Source organism: Sinocyclocheilus grahami, unplaced genomic scaffold (genome assembly GCF_001515645.1).
Source record: "Sinocyclocheilus grahami isolate Dianchi unplaced genomic scaffold, SAMN03320097.WGS_v1.1 scaffold422.1, whole genome shotgun sequence".
Classification (NCBI taxonomy): domain Eukaryota; kingdom Metazoa; phylum Chordata; class Actinopteri; order Cypriniformes; family Cyprinidae; genus Sinocyclocheilus; species Sinocyclocheilus grahami.
Genome location: NW_015505601.1, coordinates 8,338 through 31,860, shown reverse-complemented (window position 1 = coordinate 31,860; position 23,523 = coordinate 8,338). Strand labels below are relative to the sequence as shown.

General features: G+C 34.4%; 1 protein-coding gene across 1 annotated transcript in view; it reads left to right on the top strand.

The window, feature by feature from the left end:
- LOC107551355 (E3 ubiquitin-protein ligase RNF123-like) overlaps positions 1-23,523 on the top strand; it is a gene marked incomplete at its 3' end in the record, with an annotated part of 62,624 nt that overhangs the window by 36,847 nt on the left and 2,254 nt on the right. Inside the window, exons 21-30 of the mRNA XM_016232933.1 lie at positions 5,624-5,724; positions 7,369-7,561; positions 9,057-9,202; positions 16,406-16,489; positions 16,641-16,748; positions 18,799-18,976; positions 19,091-19,165; positions 20,363-20,450; positions 22,340-22,427; positions 23,071-23,155. Coding sequence (XP_016088419.1) covers positions 5,624-5,724; positions 7,369-7,561; positions 9,057-9,202; positions 16,406-16,489; positions 16,641-16,748; positions 18,799-18,976; positions 19,091-19,165; positions 20,363-20,450; positions 22,340-22,427; positions 23,071-23,155 — 1,146 coding nt within the window. The remainder of the gene's footprint in view (positions 1-5,623; positions 5,725-7,368; positions 7,562-9,056; positions 9,203-16,405; positions 16,490-16,640; positions 16,749-18,798; positions 18,977-19,090; positions 19,166-20,362; positions 20,451-22,339; positions 22,428-23,070; positions 23,156-23,523) is intronic.

Sequence of the window (23,523 nt, the reverse complement as noted above, 5' to 3'; positions counted from 1 at the left end):
TTTCGACAGTTGTGTTTGTATACGCTTGTTTCCATTAACAGGGAGAGGCGAGACATGTCTTGTCGTGTGTCACAGCTCTGCTGTACCAAAGTTTGAATTTCATTCATTCTTACTCCGTCTCTCCATTGCTTTTGTCTCCTAAACACACATCTTCCACCGGTGTTCCTGTTCTCTGACCTTCTTTGATTAAAAGCTGGTAATTACATTGTTCCTGTTCCTGTATGGTTTCCCTGCTGATTCTGCAGGAACGTCTCCTCCTCCCTCTGGCTTTGAGGAAACAAGGGAAGGATGAGTGAAGAATGGGACGCACTCATTGTATCCGTGTTTTTTTTACAGTGACGGTCGTCGGCTGTCGGTTTTGATCAATTTATTTTGAATTTGTGTACAAAAATTTAACCTTGTCATCTGGACTTTATCTTGACAATATTGATTTACGTTTAGCAGCTGCTGAGGGCTACCGCTTCCAAGCCGCCATCTTGTGCGCCCCCCCAGCACAGTATTTTTAAAGCAATGTTTTATTATTTATGCCTTGTCAGTTGTTCTCACTATAGAGTGCTGCATAAATGAGTCCTTAAACACAGAAACAAGCTTTGAACTTGTGGTTGCAATGTCCCAAAATCAGTGAATGGGCTTTTGGTTAAATTACATGAAATAATGTCTGTGGTGAACACAAGCTTAAGATATTTTCATGTTTTATTCTACGATATAAAATACACCAGTAAAAGCCCACTAGTGATTTTTATTTAAGCTTTTCTTGAAATAAATTCTTGAAAAAGGCGGTCGCTAACAAGTGTCTAAATGGGACTACAGAGGATGTCTGGGACTAAGCGTCGTCACACTGAACAGATAAACTCATCTACTCACTAGTCGCTTTCACAGCCTCATTGTGTTTAAAATGGTGCTCTTACAAACTATTCGAACTCAAACTTTACAATTTGTAGATTTTAAATAAGAACTGAAAGAGTTATTGAAAACTTTATGGTAACGACTGTGGTGTAGTTTATTTATATAGCCTACGTTTAGCTAGATTGTATTGTGTGTGTGTGTATATAGACTTTGAAACTCATGAAAACCCAAAGTATACTTAGTTTTTTGTACGTGTACACTAGCGTATGCTTACAGTCGAACACATAGCCTTTCAAAGTGTACTCCATTTGTTCTGCTATTAAAGTATACATGACGGGTGGTGCAAGTACAGTACACGCATACTATTCTGTTGATAACATTTGTGTCACACGCACAGTATGCTGACCCTTGTGTACATGTAAAAACTGAAGTATACTTTTGGCTTTAGGGTACGTTTACACTAGTGCTTGCTAAAAAATATTGATTTCACGATTTTAATCGATTCTCATTTTTACGAAACGATATCGATTCTTGAATCCGGTCCGGTTTAATATGGCGTGACAGATCGCAGAAGCGGCAGCATGAACTGATCGTCTCCTCTGCTTTAACCAGTTACAGCTCGAAATAAACATGAATGAACATCCGAAGGTTAAAATAAAGAATGCAAATTTCCGAAATTCATATCCTGTCTCATGTTTGCTCAATCAGTGTTTCAACCGCGGAAAGATGTCTATATAGCAGCTTGTAAACAATGTGTCACGTAACGTCACATTTACCTCAGAAAAAAACATATTCGGTGACCGTGAACTCAGTAGTCTCTAGAGTGGAGCATTTTGCTAAATATATGCACCAGATAACATATTGATTATAATTTTGACTGTTCTTCAATATTTAATTTATGTTTGAATAAATCCGTCAAGTTTTCATGATAGCCACCATTCAGATGTTTATATTTCCAAAAACGAATTGGAGTAGAATTATAATTATGTAATTGTAAAGTTGTTATTATGAAAACTTAATTGAGTGTAATTTAAGTGTTTGTATACAAATCAGTTAATTTTAACCTTCAATATTATAGTAATGTAGGACCAACTGACTCTTACAGTATGTATATTTTACAGCATTAGTTGGGAGATTTTTTTTTCCTTGAGAAAATTTGCTATACTGTACCTGATGTATATCCAAAATAATTGATATCGAATCGGAATTGAATCTAATCAAATCACAAGCTTGTGATTCAAAATCGTATTGAATCGTGAAACTGGTGTCAAACCCCAGGCTTAGTTTACATGACAGGGATGTACTAAAACCGGGAAAGTTTTTCCTTTGCATTTTTGAAAAGTTTCGCATAGAGACGACAATGTTGTCAAAATAATCCCCGTTCACACAGATCCACGAAAACGGCTAAAAACACTGTATTATTCATGCCAGGCCAGTAGATGGCGATGTTATTTAGTAAAGAAACACTGTGCCTGTGCACAAACCTATAGACTGAACATGTAATACACATACGCATGACGTCACCATTTTCACAAATTTGTATTTTTGTAGTTTACACGGAGGCAATAACGGTATAGTTTTCAAATACTTGTACTTTGAAACCCGTTTTTGAAGGTTTGTGTTTTCAGGCCCCCAAAATGCTGTTGTCGTGTAAATGAACGGCCAAAACGCATAAAACGTTTTCCGTTTTTAGTTGAAACTGTGTCGTGTAAACACTGAAAGACTATTATAGTTACTTGTAAGTGGACCAAAAGTAGCATAAACCCAGAACACCTTTACTTTTATCATCGACATTTGCTTTCATTAATATCATCTCTTGGCTGTTTAATGATTGCGCAGTATTGATTTAGGTCAAGTTTAAAAGTAATCTCTGTCAGTTTTATAATGGTGATCATAATAATAATAATAATATTAATAATAAATAATCCCATCAGCCAATATAACATTTCTCCAGCAGATTTCTATTGAACTACACTAAAGCTCTTTGAACTTTTAACCCCAGCCTTCACTAACCAGCATCAATTTGAGGTTACACCGTCGTGCTCTTTCTTCATACTGACTTCCTCTAATAGCTTCATCAAGGTCATTACGTGGCAAATCCTGATATTTTTACCCGTAGCATGCAAGTGGCAGCCGTACTTGAACCTGAGCCAGTTTGTTTCCTTCACCGACTGATTTTGGCATACTTGCCAGGTTGCTTACGGAGAATCGTGACTAACTGCTCAAGTGACTCTAATTTACATCGTCTGTGACTGGCAAGTGTACTTTTTCATCCCAGTTTTGGCGCTGCAATATCTGTCAGATTTATAGACACTTTTGATGTTTGTGAGATTTATCAGCGTCAGTTGACAGACGGCCAGAGGTTATACAGGTGTAATGAAGACGCTATATCAGTCTGACACCAAATTAATGAAACCATATCTCTCGGGTCATCCACTCTGTCAGACTTCATCATCTGTTTGGTCTTAAATTATGATTCCATTTGAGACGTCGTACTATAAATTATTAGATTTACTTATCAGATTGTATAGTGATTTCGATAAATGCATAATCATGTTCACCTTATTTGCTGTAGCTCAGTTTATCCTATGCTAAGGAAACTGTATGTATGAAGATGTAAAATAAATTATGAAGTATTATTTTAAATGTAATTATCATTTATATTACATAGCATTACTAAAATGTGACCCTGGAGCACAAAACCAGTATTAAGTCGCTGGGGTTTATTTGTAGTAATAGCCAACAATACATTGTATGGGTCAAGATTATCGATTTTTCTTTTATGCCAAAAATCATTAGGATATTAAGTAAAGATCATGTTTCTTAAATTTCCTACCGTAAATATATTAAAACTTAATTTTTGATTAGTAATATGTATTGCTAACAACTTCATTTGGACAACTTTAAAGGGAATTTTCTCAATATTTTGAAATTTTTTTTTTTTGCACCCTCAGATTCCAGATTTTCCAGTAGATGTATCTCAACCAAATATTGTCCTATCATAACAAACCATACATCAATGGAAAGCTTATTTATTCTTATAAATCTCAATTTAAAAAAATTGACCCTTATGACTGGTTTTGTGGTCCAGGGTCACAAATGTCATTAATTATATTAAAATGACATTAATATACATATAAAACTCATAAAAATAAATTATATATTAAATACAAAATTAATCAAATTGATTTTTAATTTTAAGTGATGATATACTACAAAATACAGTTTATAAAATGAATTGAAATGCAATTATAATTTATATTAAAGTTAAATTAAATTTATTTCATTCCGTGTAATATAAAATAAATTACTTTTTTTAGTAAAATGTGCTCAAAGTGGTAAACATCCAATAAATTAAAATAAAAGTAATTTTTTCTAAATTATTTTAAATGTGGGTAGAAATAATAATAATAATAATAATAACATATTTTATTATTAACAATTAAATTACTTATAGACATGTAATATACCGTTATACATTTTATCTATCTATCTATCTATCTATCTATATATATATATATATATATATATATATATATATACAATTTAAATAATACATTTGATTTATTTTGTAAAATTGCTCAGTGGTGAACATTCAATAAATTATAAAATAAATGACAAATGATTAATTATTTTAAATGTAATTATTATAAATCATTACTCTTAAACGTGTCATAATTAAATACTTTTTATCTTTTTTATATAATCGAAATATGATTTATTTATTTATTTTTGGTGAACATTCAATAATTTATAATTTATAAATTATTCAAATTATTTTAAATAAATTTAGATTATAATTTATTAAATAAATTAAATGTATAATAAATAATACAATTATTTTAGTATAAATATTTAATATAACATTTTATATTATGTAACATAACAATTTTGATTTATAAAAATAAATGTGATTTATTTATTTATTTTTTGTAAAATGTGCTTAAATCTATGTTGTTGTTCCAATAAAACATTAACATTCAGTTAATGTTTTATTGGAAAGTAATTACTGAATTTATAAAAAAAAAAAAAAAAAAAAAAAAAAAAAAAAAATTCCCACCTATATTCTCTCTTGGATAAATTGGGTCACTATTATAAGTGACCCCTTTTGGTGCAGTTTTGTGTTATATTTTTTCCCCTAATAATGTGTTTAAACTACCCAAGCACACAGATCCTCTTTAGACTCACTAGTAGGGCTGGCCGAAGGGTCACTTCTGTGCTTAGCTTGCACCTTACAATAAAAATAGATCAATGTGTATATACTGTACAACACCTCACTCCTTCACTCGCTGAACTTCAAGGCTGAGATTTACTCTTTTCTCTCTCATTCTGTTCTTCCTGTGAATTACTCCCAAACTGCTTTTACTGCCCCATTTTTCTCACATTTACGCTTCTATTGGACAGCCGGCCTTGGGTAGCCTTGAAAATGTAGACCTTTGGAGTGAAGTGGAGCCCATATCTCTCCTAAAGCAGTTGTTATAAGCCCTCTGATGAGTTCAAGCCAAGATTTTTTTTATTGCTCTGCTGTCCAGAAGAAGACAAATGTGCATTAATAAATAATAGACGGAAGTGTTCATAAAAGCTTGTGAGCTTGTCGTCCTCTGAGATGACTTATCGAGTGTTGAAATCTGAGCCACATGATCCACTCCTGAAATCCTCTTTTTGGTTTATTTTATAAAACAAATCCAGCTTCTACACTTTCTAGTGGCTAAATGACTTACTATGTTGTTGTTTTGCATATTGAACTTGATAATTTGACTGTTTTATTATGTTTTAGATGACCTGGCTGCAAAAGCCAACATCATCATAGACCCGGCGGAGATCCAGGCCTCATCCATGGATGATTTGGATGAAGATGAGGAAACTGGAGCTGCCCAGGTACATTAATGACTGCCAAGAATCAGTTTCACAACTTACGTGAATATCTAAAGTCATTTTTATATGTAATTGTGGGAAAGGCGACTATAAAAGCATGTTAAAAAGCATGCAAAACTACTTTGTTTGGCCTTCCAAAAATGGACACGACTAGAAATCAGTGGTTAAGTTGTATTTACAACACTGTTCCAGAACACTTCAACTCAAATATTCAGATGTGTGCAGCACATTTTATGGAGGACTGTTTCCTGATCCTGGGAGAGTAGACTACAATGTCGGCTGTTCTGACTGTAAATACTTTTTTTTTATATTTAAAGAGTTTTTATATTTTATATATTTTTTTTTATTTAAAAGTTTTTTGGGCAGTGTAGATTAGGGCTTGTTGTAAATAATGGGGCATAGAGGAGAAACAATAATGTACAGTATGTGGAAAATAATGTGTTTTTTTAACCTTAAACTGCATAAACACATTTCATTACACTAAATACACAAAATAATGTTCTTTTTAGCAACATATGACCCCTTTAAAAAGATTATTCTGGGTTTAATACAAGTTGATATACTGTGTGTGTGTGTGTGTGTGTGTGTGTGCGCATATATATATGTATATATATATATATATGTGTGTGTGTGTGTGTGTTTATTATGCTTTTATAATTTTATATAATAAAATAGATCATAATGTTATAATAATAATAATAATAATTACATTTCTTAATTCTGATTCTTATATATATATATATATATTCTATATAATTTTAAAATATTACTAATGGTAAATATTACTTTGAATGTAAATTTTTTATAGTACTATACATGTATATGTATGTAATATGTTATCAAATAGAGTACATTTTTATTTTTGTAAAATGTGTTCAAAATAGTGAGCATTCAATAAATTCTATATAAATGTAAATTAAGTAAATAATTAAATAATAATTAATAAGTATTAATATTAACATATATTGAGTTATAATGAAAATAATAATAGACAATATATGCACTATATATATAAACTAATATATATACACACATATATATATATATATATATACATGCATGTCATTTGCTATTTTTTTTAGATAGAAATAATAATAGTGATTTTTAATTAATAGTTTAATTAGTGATAATACTTAATGATTTTTAAAATGTTTTTTTATGTATCTTATTTTATTAAATGCATTTTATTATTTTATTAATATAAAATTTTCATGTTGCATTTTTTATAATACTGTAATATTTAAATGGCTTATTATTTGTTTTTTTTGTTGATTCTCAATATGATTTTAATGTGGGAAAAAATGGCTAATTAACCTTTTTTTTGTGTAAATTTTTTTTTTTACAGTTTTACTTTGTTGCCCTGACAACATAATGCCTAAAACCCTGAAGTAACCCTCTTCTTGAGTGATTTTATGAAATTACAAGCTTCACATTTCTTTTAAATTCTACAAAAACTGGCCCCGTTTGCTTCCATTATAAGTGACCTTAATTTTGGCTTTAGCTCAGTCTCATTAGGGACGTCTGGTGTAGAGCACTTTGTTTTGTGGAGCTGGTCTAGTTCTCGTGCTGAGGACGTTATGCTGAAAGTCATGCAGCTGTGAGTCTACATGCTGAAGATGAATGATGTTGTGTGTTTGGGCGCTGCAGAGACCGTCTGGCGCTGTGGCCATGGGTGGCGCTTTGGCCCGTCCCAGCTGGTTGAGTTCCCCGACACTGGGCAGAGCCAACCGCTTCCTGAGCACCGCCGCCGTCAGCCTAATGACCCCTCGACGACCCCTCGCCCCGCCGGAGAAGGTCAAAGTCCGGACCCTCGCCGTGGAGCAGAGGACCGAGGAAGACAGTGAGTCCAGCAATTAACTTATTTTATTTATTAACTAACTTATTTTTATACATCAACAACAACGGCAATAATAATAATACATAAAAAATATTTATTTTAATAATTTATAATATTTATCATTTTCTAAATTTATAATTTAGCAGATTCCCAACACCTGAAAATATATAAAATATCTAAATATCCATTTTCTCTGAAAACAAATGGAAATAATGCTCTTTGAAGCAAAATTGAGAAAATTGATATTGACTTTTTTCCTTAACCAAGTGGCTATTTATTTATTTATTTATTATTTTTCTTGTTTTAAGCATAAATCTAACAAAATGGACATATTTTGTTAATCAATGGGGAAAATGCCAATCAGTTGGAACAAAAATAACTTGAAAATATGTTCTATGAAAACAGTATTTAAAATAATGTTTTACTTCTCGTGTACATACACTAAGATTTGTTTTCAAAGAATTTAAATGCCTGATCATTTATTAAGTCGCTTTTTTTTTTTGCAGATGCCCAATACTTGTAATATCTAAGTATTTTATAAATTGTTTTCTGAAAACAAATTTGAATTATTTTACTTGAAGCAAAATTTAGTTCTTAAGACTTTTCAGAGACTATACAGTGGGTATAGAAAAGAAATAATCGCGTTCTGTTGCTTTGACGAAACTATGACGAAAAATGTTCGGTGACAAGCTTTTTTCCATGACTAAAAACGTGTCAATGACGAGACGAATATAAGGTCCATAAACGATAACTGTGACTATATCAACATATATCGTTGACGATAAAAGACGAGACTAAAATGTATAAATAAAAAAAATAATAAATATAAAAATCATTTTATTTTCATAAAAAAATGAGAAAAAATATTATTGTGGACTACTGTACACGCCTCTACTACGTGAGCGTTCATGTGTGTGGTTGCTAGATATCAAGAGTTCAAACCCGCAAATCAGAGCTTCTCTGTTAAAAGAATAAATTTTCTGCTCAGTGTTTTGCTAATTTTTGCAATCTGGCAACCATGTGCATGTGCTCGCTTTTTACTGTGGAAGCGTTTATCGATCTCAGTACTTTCTCCCCCATTGGCAGTGTTTTTTCTTGTTTTAATCATAAATCTAATATATTTTCATGAGGTTTATGCTTAAAAAAACTATTTGCCAATGAGGTAAGAAAAATTTATGTAATTCCAGATATATTCAGAGAATATAAACACATTCCTCCAGTAATATTTCTTAATATCGTAAGCAAACATATGTTGTTTGAAAGATGTTTAGATATTTTTTACTGGACAACATGACTTAAATACTGATTCAAAAAAAGCATTTGTGCAGTGCACGACAATATCAAGCCACAGCTTCACAGAAAATGAGGTGGAAACCAATTAGCTTAGTGATGAGCATCTCAAAAAAGAAAAATAATAAATCTATCACTGAACTCCAGGGGAATATGACGTGTTTTTAACCTCTTTTCTTTTTCCCCTTCTCCCCTCTGCCATCTCCAGTCGAGGGAAGCCATGGTAACGATGGGCTGTTGCTGGGGCGACCGTTAGAAGAGCCGGACCAGCCAATCACAGAGAAGTCCCTGCTGGAGATTCTGGATGGGGTTGTGATGATGTACAATCTGAGCGTTCATCAGCAGCTTGGCAAGGTACGGCTCTGAGAGACCTGCTCACTGCCTGAGGGGCCGAGCTCTGTTATTGACATCTGATGATGCCTGTCGTAGCACTTTTGCCTTTGTGTCATTCAAACAGGTTTGTGAGCGTCACACATCAATCACATCTCATTTTCCAAATGTATATAACATTTTTTTTGCTCTAGTTTATTAATACAGTGTCAAGAAGCAAATATATAAGCATAATTAATTAGCGTATATTAGTTATCAGACAAATATTTAAAAATAACCCGTTGTTCAAAATGAAACAAAGTTAATTTATACTATATATATATATATATATACACACACACACACAATTAAATAAATAAATTAAGGCATCTTAGGTTAACTTGTAATGATAGTTTCCACTAATTTTGTGTATGTGTGTGTGTGTGTGTACTGTAGATATATAGAGAACAATCTATAAATACTTGACTTTTGTGTGAAATATTGTTACCCTTCATCGCTCAAAATTTGAAGGAATATTAGCTGTGAGTGATGTTATACCACTAATATACTAGCATGTTTTGATAACAGGATAACCAAGGCATTTCAACAAAACACTTTATTTTGTGCTAAACATGGTGATCAAAATTAGAGAACAGTAACCAATGTAGCAGGAAAGAAGATTACAACTAAAATTTTGGAGGGTTACAGCTGTCAGAAATGAGTAGGAAGTGTGGAGGCCCTTTCTCTGAAAGACTTCAGCAGATCTGTGGCCACAGGACACAGCTTGTAACACTTCAAAGAGAAAGGAAAAATTTAAATCGCATCATATGACCCCTTTTAAATGTTTTAGCTTTTCCACGACATTCTAATTTATTGAGATGCACCTGTATATGAAGTTTATTTGCAAAAATCGATAAACGCCACTTAAAAAAAATTTGCATTATTCTCCACATATAGCGCAATCTGAACCCTAAACACATTTTGTCAAAAAAGCCGGTTTTGTCCACTTTCAAGGCATCGCGAGTTCATGTTTTACTGCAGAAGCCGACAAGCACCCTTGTTGTTTTTGAACAGAAGCCGATAAGTCCATTTTAGCGAATCAGCGCGCTGTATTCAGCCAAAGTCCTTTTAAGACAAGTAATGTCACTCGGCGGCCATCTTTGAAACGTCTCTCGGGCATGCAAGTGCAACTCCTATCTCTTAGAATGGGGAAACATCAAATTCTCTAAAAACTGTTCACTAAGCTTACGATTAAATTTCATATTTGAAATCACCAAAGACATCTGACAACAACTGTGGCATAAATGTTGTTACTTTTGCTCAGATAACGTTATAAAAAGCTTATTTTTCAGGCTAGATTAGCCAGTGCGCGTACGCAGTCTTTTTTTTTCTTTTTATTTGAAAGTTAAATATATCCTGGCTATTTCTCTGTGAGCAACAACAACAACAAAAAACTTTGGTTGTCATTCTTCATTTTGCTCTTGAGGTCCTTCAAGTTCACTTGCATGGATTTAGCTGAAAAACTCCTCTTTGATTTAGAGAGGATCTTGTGTGCCAGCTCCAAGCGCACTGATAAACGCTTTTTGTTGACGCGTCGTTGCTTTCAACAGTGAGTCACTGCTGGGTAAAACATGGACTCTGTCCTGCCAGCAGCTGTTTTAATGTTCACTCTCTCAACAGCGAGGAGAAAAGAGACCAACCGAAAAACTGTGCCACACTCAACGGTCGTGAACTCTATATAATTCATGCTCTTCGTAAAGTGCTTTGCTCTGCAGAGTTCTGTACATCAAACTTTGTCTTCCCGTGTGTGTCCTTACGCTTGATTTCAATCAGGGAGAGTGATTGCTCTCTGTAGTAAAGAGATTCTCGCTTTTTCTCTGCCTCCCTATGCGAAATTCCTATACATATCTAGTCTTTTTTTTTAGTTCACCCAAAAATGAAAGTCCTGTCATCATTTCCTCTTGTTCTGATCAAGCTTTGACTGGTCCAGAAGAACATCTTTCTCCATTGATGGCCATTCAGAAGTAGCCATGTATTATACACAATGGTATTTGAGTGTTATTGCAGAGGGAAGGATTTCCTATGGAAAAATGACAAAGTATTTTCAAACCAGTAGTAATTTTTTTCACATAAACCAGTAGTATAGCTTGAGAAGACATGGAATATGGTGTCATGAGTCATATAGACTGCTCTTATGGTGCTTTTAAAATATTTTTTGGAGCTTGACAGCTCTTTTTATTGTATTGTCTCAATCTCTCCGTTGAGAGTTCTAGAAATGATGACACAGTTTTTCATTTTTAGGTGAACTTTTTCTTAAACATCGTCATCTGGAGTCTTTTGCTTTACAAAGTTTTAATTAATCCTACTGGCACTTTTGTTTTAGAAAATGATTGTGATGAGTCAATCAAATGCATTATTGAAATGGCTGAGAACTGACTTTCAGATTGTGAGCTGTGAATAATTTATCAAAACAAGCTGTCATTCATCAAAAGAATGTGTTTCGTAACTATGGAAACGGTGCATCGCCTTGGCTCTATATTAACGGTATAACAACATCCAGCATGATGAGAATAATCTATTAGAGAAAAGGATAACAGTGTCATTGAAAAAGAAAAACAGTAGCATTCCAGCTCAAGCTCAATGTAACAGTCTAAGACCTGGGGATGGTGGGTGAATTTATCAGTCATAAATGTTTTCTACTGGCCATATTTCTTTGCTTTTCTAAATATTGTCCATATGACAGCAGGATCATTTAGCTTTTTTTTTTTTGCAATATATATATATTTTTAATTGTTCCTCATATTTTTGCTTCGGTGTCTTAATGCCAGACTCAAATAATCATCCATAATAAATCTTTATAAACAGACTTCTAAAAGATTATTATGCTGTAATGAGTATTTTAGTTAAGCATATCAAAATAATCAGTTGCTAAAAAAAAATCAAAACACACACACACACACAAAAATAAAATAAAATAATAAAAAAGGAACAGAACATAAAAACTTGAGGCATAAAAACTAAAACAGAACAAAGCATAACAAGCAAAACAAAACGGAACAAAGAAAAAAAAATCAAGGCATAAAAAAACTAAATGAAATAGAACGAAGCATAAAAAACTAAGAAAACATAATAGTCATAAATAAAAAATAAAATAAAGTCATAAAAAATAACAAATCATAAAAATAAAAAATAAAATAAAAAACAAAACAAACAAAAAAACAGAACAAAGCTTAAAAACAAAACAAATAATACAGGAAAAAATAGGGGGGGAAAGTATAAAAATCTAAACAAAGCATAAAAATAAAAAAATATACATTTCTAATTAATGAAACGTAAATTATACCTATATATTGCCGTATGCAGTTCTGGAGAATTTGGATGTTCTGGAGGTAAATTTTTTACCTAATTTCCACAAGTTAATTGTAACACATTGTTTTCTTTAACAGATGGTTGCATTTTTAATATGCTTTTATTCACACATATATGATTTTAATCATACACACCACGTGCATTGAGGGTCTGACGGTTACTTTTATGATTTAATAATGTATAATGTTTCAGTTCCTAAAAATGTTACCAGTCAAGTGGTGAGTAACAACATTTTATTTCTTCGTCAAAGCCAAGATTTATTGTCATGTGGTCCTTGTCCGAGTGTTCATTCTGGACCCTGTTAATTAGTCATTTAGCGAATGTTTTTCCAAAGTGATTTACATGGTCATTATCAAGGGTTGAGTATCATTCTCACCCCTTGTGGGATTTGAACCTGCAACCTTTTGGTCACCTGCCAAAATCTTTAAACGCTAGGCTGCACCAGCAAGAAGAAAATTCTGCCTTGGTTTGCACTTCAGTTTCCTGAAGTAATTAATCCCAAGGTGTCTTCCTCCAGGGAGTTTTTCAATGCCACTGCTGATGTGAATCACTGCACCAAGGGGGTTTGTGAAGACGCTTTTCTTTGTTTCTGCTTTAGAACAATTTCCATTTGTGAAAAGTGCCATCCAAGTCAAATTTAATTAAAATTGACAGGGATGGCATGGTAAGAGGAAGTAGTTGTTGATAGTGAAGTGATCCTTTGGTGACGTACTGTGGCTTTGGAAGGGATTTGAAAGTGGCTCAGTTCATGCTGTGATTTCTCTCCTACACTGTTGGATCCTAATGAGATTTATGCGGTAGCCTGTCAAGCAAAACTAATTTGACTTACATAGACTTGATAATGGCTTTGTTAATTGGCTTGGCACAGTGGCATCAGGAGTCTTGTCTTTATTACTGATATGCCGAATAATTCAGCCACAGCATGAAGTGTCACCACAACACCTCATCATGTCATCAAGTAATGCATTTTTTATTTCCTCAGAGTTTGAGAGAACTGCATGGCCATAAGCTCAATATATAATCTGAGCCTCGTATTTTGGGAACTGCCTAAAGCGGTTTCTCAAATGGAAATGAGCTGCATACTGCAATTTTTTTTTTCTCAAAGCTGGCAGCTTTCATCCAAAGCCCGAAACATACTCTACGCAAGTCTGTGAACTTAAAATCTTTAAGCTCAATTCACCACAACACAAATGTGTGTTGCTCATTGCCACAAGGAGCGCTATTGTTTAGCACGAACTGACTTTTGTCAGTTTTCTGAGCAACAAAATCCGGTTTACGAAAGAAGATCTAGATGCTGGATTTGATAAAGTTTGTGTACATCTTTAGTCAAGAATTCATTTAAGAATTCAGACTGATATTAGCCAGTAAATGGGATATTTAAGCACAATAACGTAAGATTAATACTTTTAACTGTTATTATTTGATTTGTGTATCAGTCATACGTCATTTTATTGTCAAAATGGGCAGTTCTTGACTAGAACAAGCTACAAAATGGACCAGACTTCATGCTGATTGTCACAAATCTGGCACTGTGAGACTAAATGAACCAGTGAAACTAGAACTATTAAAAATCTAGTAATTGAGTAAGTGAGTTGCGTGACGTGTGGCCAAGTATGGTGTCCCATACTCATAATTTGTGCTCTGCATTTAACCCATCCAAGTGCACGCACACAGCAGTGAGCAGTGAAAAAACACACACACTGTGAACACACACCCGGAGCAGTTGGGGGTTCGGTGACTTGCTCAAGGGTCTCACTTCAATCGTTAAATTTAAATTGCTAAAACTAAAACTTAAAAGTAGTGCGGTCAATCGATTAAATAAAAAAACTGAAATTAATCCCACCTAACTCTAAAGTTTTCAAATATACTTTTAAATTGCAATAATTTCGCATTTAATCTTCAAATTAATGTAGAAACAACATAAAGACAGTATATTTTCAATATTTGTTTAATGGCATTTGTTTTATGACTGAAGGCGAGTATCACGGATACCAATACTACTGATATCTCTAAGATTTTTTTTCCCTAATATTTAACCATTGATTATAGCCATTCAGTATTACAGTATAAATGAGAGCTATCAATTTGAACATTTATTAGACTTTAAAAACAACAACTTCTCATTTAAGTGAACTTAAAACAATCTTCCTATAAACCCATCAAAATAAATATAAAATATTTAGCTACCTGTGCCCATCAGCAAGTAGGAAATATACAGAAATTGAATAAAGTTATCAAACATTAAATTCTAAATTAAATATAGATGAATCCTTAATGCTACAAAAGTTATTGATTTTCTCTTTTTATTTTCTTTTGTTCTTTGAACAGACATCACAGCAGCTGGTTATCAGGTTATTTTGGCTGCTTTAAGAGCTGCCACTGCTGAACATGATGCGGATCTGACACACATTATATTTTCCCACTACTCTTTACCTTTTCTGACCCACTTCAGGTCTTAAAGTTTGTTAATGAGCTGACGAGCTGAATCGGGTGTGTTAGATGAGGGAGACAGTGCTGGGCTGCTCCAGGATAGTTTCTGAAAAACACTGTATTTCAGAGACATGTTCTTAAATGTAACTCATAACATACTTGCATACATGCACAGTTTTAAGGTAGCGTTAATTGCCTTTTTTGGTAACTTCTTGACTTAAATGATGATATAAATAGATATAGATTTAGCACTTTAATGAAATAATATACAGCATGCCGCTGCGTTTGTGCATGCAATTGAAAAGCACGTGCTACGAGCACAGTATAAAGAACATTTGTTTTTACTGACATATGGCCTGACAACATCTCATCTGACTGCAATTCACTGTTGTTCTACTGAAGCTCCTCGTTACCTGTAGCTATTCCGTGTTTGTTTGACTAGCGCAGGATGCTGAGGCGAAGTTGGAGTGCGCGTCTAAAAAGTCTCCCATTTGATGTGATCGTAAAGACGTTCTGTGTCTAAATAAATGCAATTCTTGTTGAGAAAAAAGAGATAGAAGCAGCAGTTGTGAGTGGGGTGGCCAACACTAGCTCCGCCCCTGCGTTAATTGCGTAAAATATTTTTAACGTGTTGAAAAACTGAAAACCGCATGCATTAATTTTGACAGCACTATTTACAAATAAATCAAAGGGGAAGAGAACTGTTAAAAAAAATAAGAAAAATGACTAAAGCACATAATATTACTAAATTAAACTAAATTAAAAATAAATACTTAAAATATATTTAAAAAACTAATTCAAAATATTAATAAAAACTACAATAATGTATACAAACTCCTAAAACTCCTATGAAATATAAATGCAAATGCTTCTAGCAACACAAGCTCAATTAAAAAAAAACAATACAATACATCTATTTGCATTCTTGCGATTGCCACAAGGGGCGCTAATGAGCATCGACAGACAACAACTACTTCTGATGTCAGTTTTCTGTTTTAGGTCAACTGTTGTCAGCTACATAGGGTTTGAAGAAAATCTTGTTGAAAAATGAGGCAAATTAACATCTGAAGTCAACATGTGAAGGAAGCTCTATCGCCCCCTTGAGTATTGGAGTTTATTACAGCCACAATAATGATTAAGACTGAAATGGGGCAAAGTATTTGCATATATGGTTGCATATACTTGATTGCATAACATCATTTTGTCTGTTTCTGGTGGTAAAGTGACCTGTTCGGCTCTATCAGGAGAGCTTGTGCTCTCTTCAGTATTGCCCACTGAAACCTTGTCTCTGCTCATATGACAAGGCCAAAATTGGTGGCTAGTTTGAACTCCAGCAGGATGGCTAGCGATTATGTTGCCATATGAGAACAGGAGCAATTTTCTGTACATGCTCACAGTGAAGCAGAGTCTGATGCTGTCTTTGTATTTCTGTTTGCATGTTTTCTGCAGATGGTGGTTGTATCGGATGATGTTCACGAGTACGCTGTCGCCCTAAAGGACACGGAAGAGAAGATCGCCCGATGCCCGAGCAGAGTAAGACCAACATATCAAAGTGTTAAGTTCTATTTAAATTCATTATTATCATAAGTCATTCTTATTCTTTTAAGCACAAACATGCCACTTTTCTGTATAAATTAGGCTCTCTATTTAGTTAGTATTTATATGATTTATTTGTTTTCGTCAGAGGCTAGATATTTTAGAAGAGTTGCAGAAGAGCCAAAAAGTGTTTGCTGAAAAGCTGAACCACCTGAGTCGTAGGTTGGCCTGGATCAACGCCACCATCTACTCAAAGGTACTGCTGACGGCACTGGCCAGAAACATTGGGTGAACCAACTGTCTCACTAATTTTAAGCAGTGTAATTTTTCTATCTAGGGCAAGTGATCTAATTCTACTTTGAAGAGCCCAGTGTGCTTTGCATTTGCGATGTGCCCATTAAACTCCAGACATTTAAAGGGATAGTTCACCCAAAAATGGCATTTACTCCATGATTAACTCACCTTCAAGCCATCCTATATGACTTTGTTCTTTCAGATACAATCGGAGTTATATAAAAAAATGTCCTGGCTATTCCAATCTTTGTAATGGCTGTGAATAGGTGATTTTCAATAGTCCTGTAGAAGTCCAATAAACTGCGCCAATACATCACAAAAAGTGCTCCACACGGCTCCTAGGGGTTAACAAAGGCCTTCTGAAGCGAATTGATGCATTTGTGTAACTTTATTAACCGTAATCTCTAGCTTCCGCTAACTGTCGTACGTGCGTTCATTCCGGCGGATGACGTAGGCGCAGCGTAAGCTCCGGTGAGAAGTGACGAACGCAGAAGTGCAAAGGAGAGAGCAAAACAAAACACCGGTCATGAATCAGAAATGCAAAATGAGGATTTGTATAGAAAAATGTCAGAGGATTTCGATATAAGCCAAGAGGAGACTGGTTTTCTTTGCTGTAAACAAAATATGGTTCTTGTGAAACTAGCATATTCTCACCAGATCTTATGCTACGCCTGCGTCCTACGTCATCTGCTTGAACGCTGCTCTCTCGTCAGCGGAAGCTCAAGATTTATAAAGAGATACAGTTTATAAAGTTTTAAATATGGATATTTTACTTATACAAATGCAACGCGTCGCCTCGCTTCAGGAGGCCTTTATTCACCCCCCAGAGCCATGTGGAGCACTTTTTATGATGGATAGGCACACTTTTTTTGCTCTTCAAAATCTCAACACCCATTCACTGCCATTATAAAGCTTGGAAGAGCCAGGACATATTTTAATACAACTCTGATTATATTCCTCTGAAAGAAGAAAGTCATATACACTTAGGATGGCTTGAGGGTGAGTAAATCAGGGGGTCATTTTAATTTTTGGGTGAACTATCCCTTTAAATTCAGCCTTTAAATGGCTTTTCAAAAGGGCATTTAGGAACAGGAAGTAGTATGTAAACTTGCTGTAAATGTCAATGCATTCATCACAGAATTTTCTGCATCTTTAAAATCAACTTAAAGGGGGTTGCATGGTAACCATTTGCTCTTTTATTAAGCTGCAAAATTGCATTAATATAAATCAATAAAATGAATCTATTTTAAAAGGATCATATGATATTTATTTTATTTACAAAGCTGCAAAAATGGCAGACATATAAAACAATAATTATGTATGTATGTTTATTTATTTATGTAGTAAGCTACAGAATTTGTATAAATATAAAATAATAGTGTTTATTTATACATATTTATTTGTTTATTGATTGAGTCGTTGACTAGACTGAACAAATAGCTTTTTTCCAGAAATATAAAATAATGATAAAAGTCATTATCATTTTGATAATTTATCATTATCATTTTTTAAAGAGGTGATATTTATTTAGAAATATAAGAAATATAACGAAATGTAAAACAATAATTAAAACAATATCAGTTAATCAGTTTTAGGTATTTATTTATTTGTACAAATTTTTAAATATTGCAGAAATATGACAAATAATAAATAATCAGCTTAAAGGGGTCATATTTATTTGTTTTTCTGGAAAAACAAATACTGAAATATAATTAATTATTATTCAGAAATTGTTAATGACTATTTAGTATTCAGCAACTTATAATAGACATGCTTTACAGGCAAAGAGATTAGTCGGTCATAACGGAGGTAATTTGGAAATAAAAGTCCCTAAAGATACAGAAGCAAAAGGTTTTTTCCTAAGGTTCAGAGAGATGGAGCTTTAGTTGTGCAAAACTAAAATACGAAGTGCATTTCAAGGCGTTGTTTGCAATTTCTGGATCTCAGCAAAAGTTCAGATGGAAGAAGCATGGGTATATCCTGCTTTATTTTCATAATGTGTATGAATGCAGGAGAAGATGCTGGACGTGTACTGGCTCCTCAGGGTGTGTCTCCGTACCATCGAGCATTCGGACAGCACAGGCTCCCTGTTCGCATTCATGCCCGAATTCTACCTCAACGTGGCCATGAACAGCTACAGTGCCCTCAAAAACTACTTCAGCCCCTCCAACTGCATGGAAGAACTTCCAGGTCTCTCTCAATTATTACTGGTCACAGCAGCTTCTAGTGTTTGTGAACCTTAATCTTTCTAGAGCAGTAGTTTGTGTCAGACTCATGCTGTTGTGTGATGTTTGTCCCTCTCAGGTTATGAGGAAACACTCACTCAGCTCGCAGCCATTCTTGCCAAACACTTCGCTGATCTGCGCATCGTTGGCACCGGTAAGACCACTATAACTCTTCATTTGCTTTGACAAATTCGTAAATATAAACCTATAAATTCATCCTATAAATCCTGTCCATCTGTCTGTCCGGCGGTCTATTAGTTTGTCCATCCTTCCGTCTGTCCTTTCAACAGTCTATTTTTCCATCTGTTTGTCCATCCATCCATTCATCCATCTGACAGTTGACAGTCTGTTTATTTTTTCCATCCATCCATCCATCTGTCAGTCCATCCATCCATCCATCCATCCATCCATCCATCCATCCATCCATCCATCCATCCATCCATCCATCCATCCATCCATCCAGTCAATATTCTGTTCCCATTAACTGCAGGAAAAGGCAAGATAAAAGCAAGCAGCCCAAAAATCCGTACAATAATCAATTCGTTGGCCGTTTTAATGGGAATTCTTTAACCTAATATAGCCGTTGGCTTGTACCGTTAATCACTTCACTTCATTTCTCACGTAAAGGTATAATTAAAAGCTTATTCTCTCTGCTCTCAGGCAACACAAAGTAATTTACGTGATGAGTTGTAGCCGCAGCATTTTCTTAATCCTGTTTAAGGTTAGGGCTATGAAATACTCTCGACTCCTGAATCATGAGCGATGTGCTCTGCAGATGAACAGATGTTATTAGACACGACCCATTTGTTTAAATTTCATTTCATAAGCAGCCTTTTCATTATGTTCGCACTGATGTATTTAGATTTTTTTTGCATATTTATCTTGTTTTCAGTAGGCTCTGTTACCGAATACATCAATTTTAACAGCGGTTGTTGCACAGCCTGTTTTTAATATGGATTAGTTTTACATTTCAACTAGCTTTTTATATCTGAATAGCTCTTCTTTTGTTGGCAATTCTAGTGTTTTTCTTCACTATTTTGTTTTGATCAAGGACTTCTTTCTTAACAAAGACTGAGACTGAGGTGTTAGAATATCATTGAAGCTTCTTGTTTCATAGAAAACAAATTGTAAATGAGCACTAATAAATACAACAATCATGCATGCATGCAAATGCAAAAAAGAAGACCTTTTTAAAGACAATGTGAATTGCCATTTGCAGCCTGCTTTATTTGCTTAACATATTTCAGAGTAAACCAGGACATGCGGAGTGGGGATTTTATTTATCAAGAATTAATTGAATCATTAAAAGCATTGTACAATGTTTTCTTTTCTACTTTATTTTCATCCACAGATATCAAAGACTCACTGATGCAGGCTTTAGCCAGTTACGTGTGTTACCCACAATCCCTGCGTGCCGTCGAGAAGATCCCAGAAGATCAGTAAGTGCTTAAGCCTGAGTTTGCATCAAAATGCAGTGATTAATTAATGCTTTTTGTTACTGCATTACTTGTTTTCATCTCACCTTAGACCAGAAACAAACTTTATGCACATTTGCAGTGCTTTGCAAATACATTGTAAGCGAACCGGTTGATTTATGTTATGTTTTTGATAGTTAAGATTTGTATTTATTATTGTATGAATTATTTTGTTTTGTTATTGATGGTTAAAGGTGGGGTATGCATTTTTTCAAAAACACTTTAGAAAACTGAGTCGGGCCGAGTACCAAAACAAACTTGTAGCCAATCAGCTGTAAGGGGCGTGTCTACTCATGATGCGGAGTAGTGATGGGAAGTCCGGTTCTTTTCCGGTTCTTTCAGACAGTTAGTTTCAATGAACCAGTTCAAAAAAACTGTTCATCGGTTCTGTTACGCCCTAACGTAATGACGTCATTCGCAATGACGTAGTGATATCAAGTCTATCGTCCCGGCCCAGGATGAAAATACACATTCAAATATATAAAGTCAGTAATCATAACTTCAGTCAGTTAAAACATCATAATCATGATCTGAAAAGTTTACAATTAAGTTTTGCAACTAAGCACCCAAATACAGTAACAGGCAGTGATGTGCATACCAGGATTTAAGTCTTAAAGATATAAAGTAGGAAAATAAACGAGTTGTCATTAACGCAGAAACCATAATCCACCTATACATAATCCATTGAGATTTATTTGTTATCAAATAAACTTGCGTTTCGCCAGATAGCCCTTCATTCAAGTCCTCAGTTTACCCGCGCTCATTGCACAGGTTGGACATTTTAGCCGAGCCGAGCGACAGAAAGATAGAGATGGTGGATAAAAAAAGAACAAAAGAAGGCTTAAGGCAAGAAGTAGGACCCGTGTAAATATCGGATCAGCTTTCCTGCACTGGAGAGAACTCTAGGAGCGGAAGGCCTGCGATCGGATGCCGGGGTTGCTTTGTTTCTTCTCGATAGATGAGTAACACCGTGTCTACACCGGATGCCGTGCCGCAACAGCTAAAGTCTGTCTACGCTGGACGCGACAAAGCGACCATTGAAAATCATTTGAAATTTGTGTCAATACATCATTAATAGAATGCAGCAGCAGTTTTCTGTCGGAGATTTGTCATGTTGCGCCGCACCGCATCCAGTGTAGACAGCATCACTGATTATAATGAGTTCTGTAGTACTTTGTCGCGCCGCTTGCGTCCGCTGTATACAAGGTATAACATTGGTTTCACTTTGTTTCAGAGAACTAATCGTTGCCTGGGAGCTATCAAAATCGCTGGAGCTATCAAAATAGGGGCGAGACCCTATTGGGGTAGGGGTGTGTTTGGTTTGGTGATTTGAAATATCAACATTGGCTACCAGAAATCACTTACCCCACCTTTAAGTTTTGCATAGTTTTGTTTTTGATGGTTTTGTTGTATTGTTTTTATGATTTACTTTTGTTTTATTTTTGATGGCTTTTGTTTTATGTTTTTGATGGTTTAGTTTTGCTAAGTTTTGGTTTGGTTTGCTGTTCATGGTTTTGTGTTTTTGATGGTTTTGTTTGCTTAGTTTAGTTTTTTGTTGTTTGTTTGTTTTGAAACATTCATTATAGCAGTTTGGTAACTCATAAATTATGCCCAATTATGAAACACCTGTGCAACCTGGTTTGTGAAAATTTGATAAAATCAGCCAATTAGAATGGAGCTTGTCATTTTTTATAAATATCCTACTGTTTTTGTCTGCAATGTGCATCAGACAACGTAATTTTCATATATAATGTCTTATTTCTTTGGTTCGATATTTTATTTGTCTTAGTGCATGGTTTCTGTTTTTGTTTTTCTTTTATTTGTATAATTATTTATCATGTAATATCTCCCAGGCGGATGGCTATGATGAGGAACTTACTGGCTCCATATGAACAGAGACCTTGGGCTCAAACCAACTGGATCCTGGTTCGTCTTTGGAGGGTAAGCTGCATTTCTTATACTGTCTTACACAATCCCCTCCCCACACTTTCCACTCACTCCTTTCTTTTTATCTTCTCCATGAGCTGACTAACGTTAGTATTTCACCGATCATTGGTCAAAAAAGACTGATTTGTTTCCACAGTTCTTTTAGGCCACACACACACAAAATGCAGCTAAATACGTTTACCACTTTTCTTCCTAGTTTAAACTTCCTATGTTCACACTTTTTATTGCTAACCCCTCATTTTTAATCTTGGGTTATTTAATGTGAGTGACAATTGCGTTCTACTACTAATTTATTTCTCAACTCATCTCAAACTTTATTTATAAAGCACTTTCAACCCCACGACTGGGACCAAAGTGCTGTATAGAGAAAGATAAGAGAAAAAATAATATAAAAACAAATGAAAAATAATAATAGTAAAATATAAATAATAATAGTAACAACAAATATCATACACAGCTAAAAAAAAACATTGTCAAAAGCGCGAGAAAACAAATGAGTTTACTAATTTATTTCTGATCAAACTGAGCAACTAGTTCATGCTGTTATGGTTAAAAATGCATGAATTTAAATGTGGTTGTCACTCACATGGCTTTGCAGTCTGTATGTGGTCTTATATTGTATTCCTCCTGTCAACAGGGTTGTGGCTTTGGCTACAGGTACACACGTCTGCCTCATCTGCTGAAGACCAAACCAGAGGACGCAAACCTGCCCAGCCTGCAAAGTGAGTAACTGTCCTATCTTCCTCCATCTTTATTTCCAGCCTATCTTTAAACATTACAGTTTTTTTTTCTGAAAACTTTTTCTTTACTTTTCTGTACTTTGTTTTCCATTGAATTTATATTTGTTTTATAATTTGGTAATGTTTTAAAATGATTTAAATGCTTTGTGAAGATTAAATAATTGTAATAGAATTAGAGATCTTGATAGACTAAAATGTAATTAAATTATTGATATTATAGTATATAGCAGCGGTGCCGAACTCCGGTCCTGGAGAGCCGCAGCCCTGCAGAGTTCAGCTCCAACCCTAATTAAAACTCACCTGCCTGTAGCTTCCTAGAAACCATTCAGACCTTGATTAGCTTGTTCAGG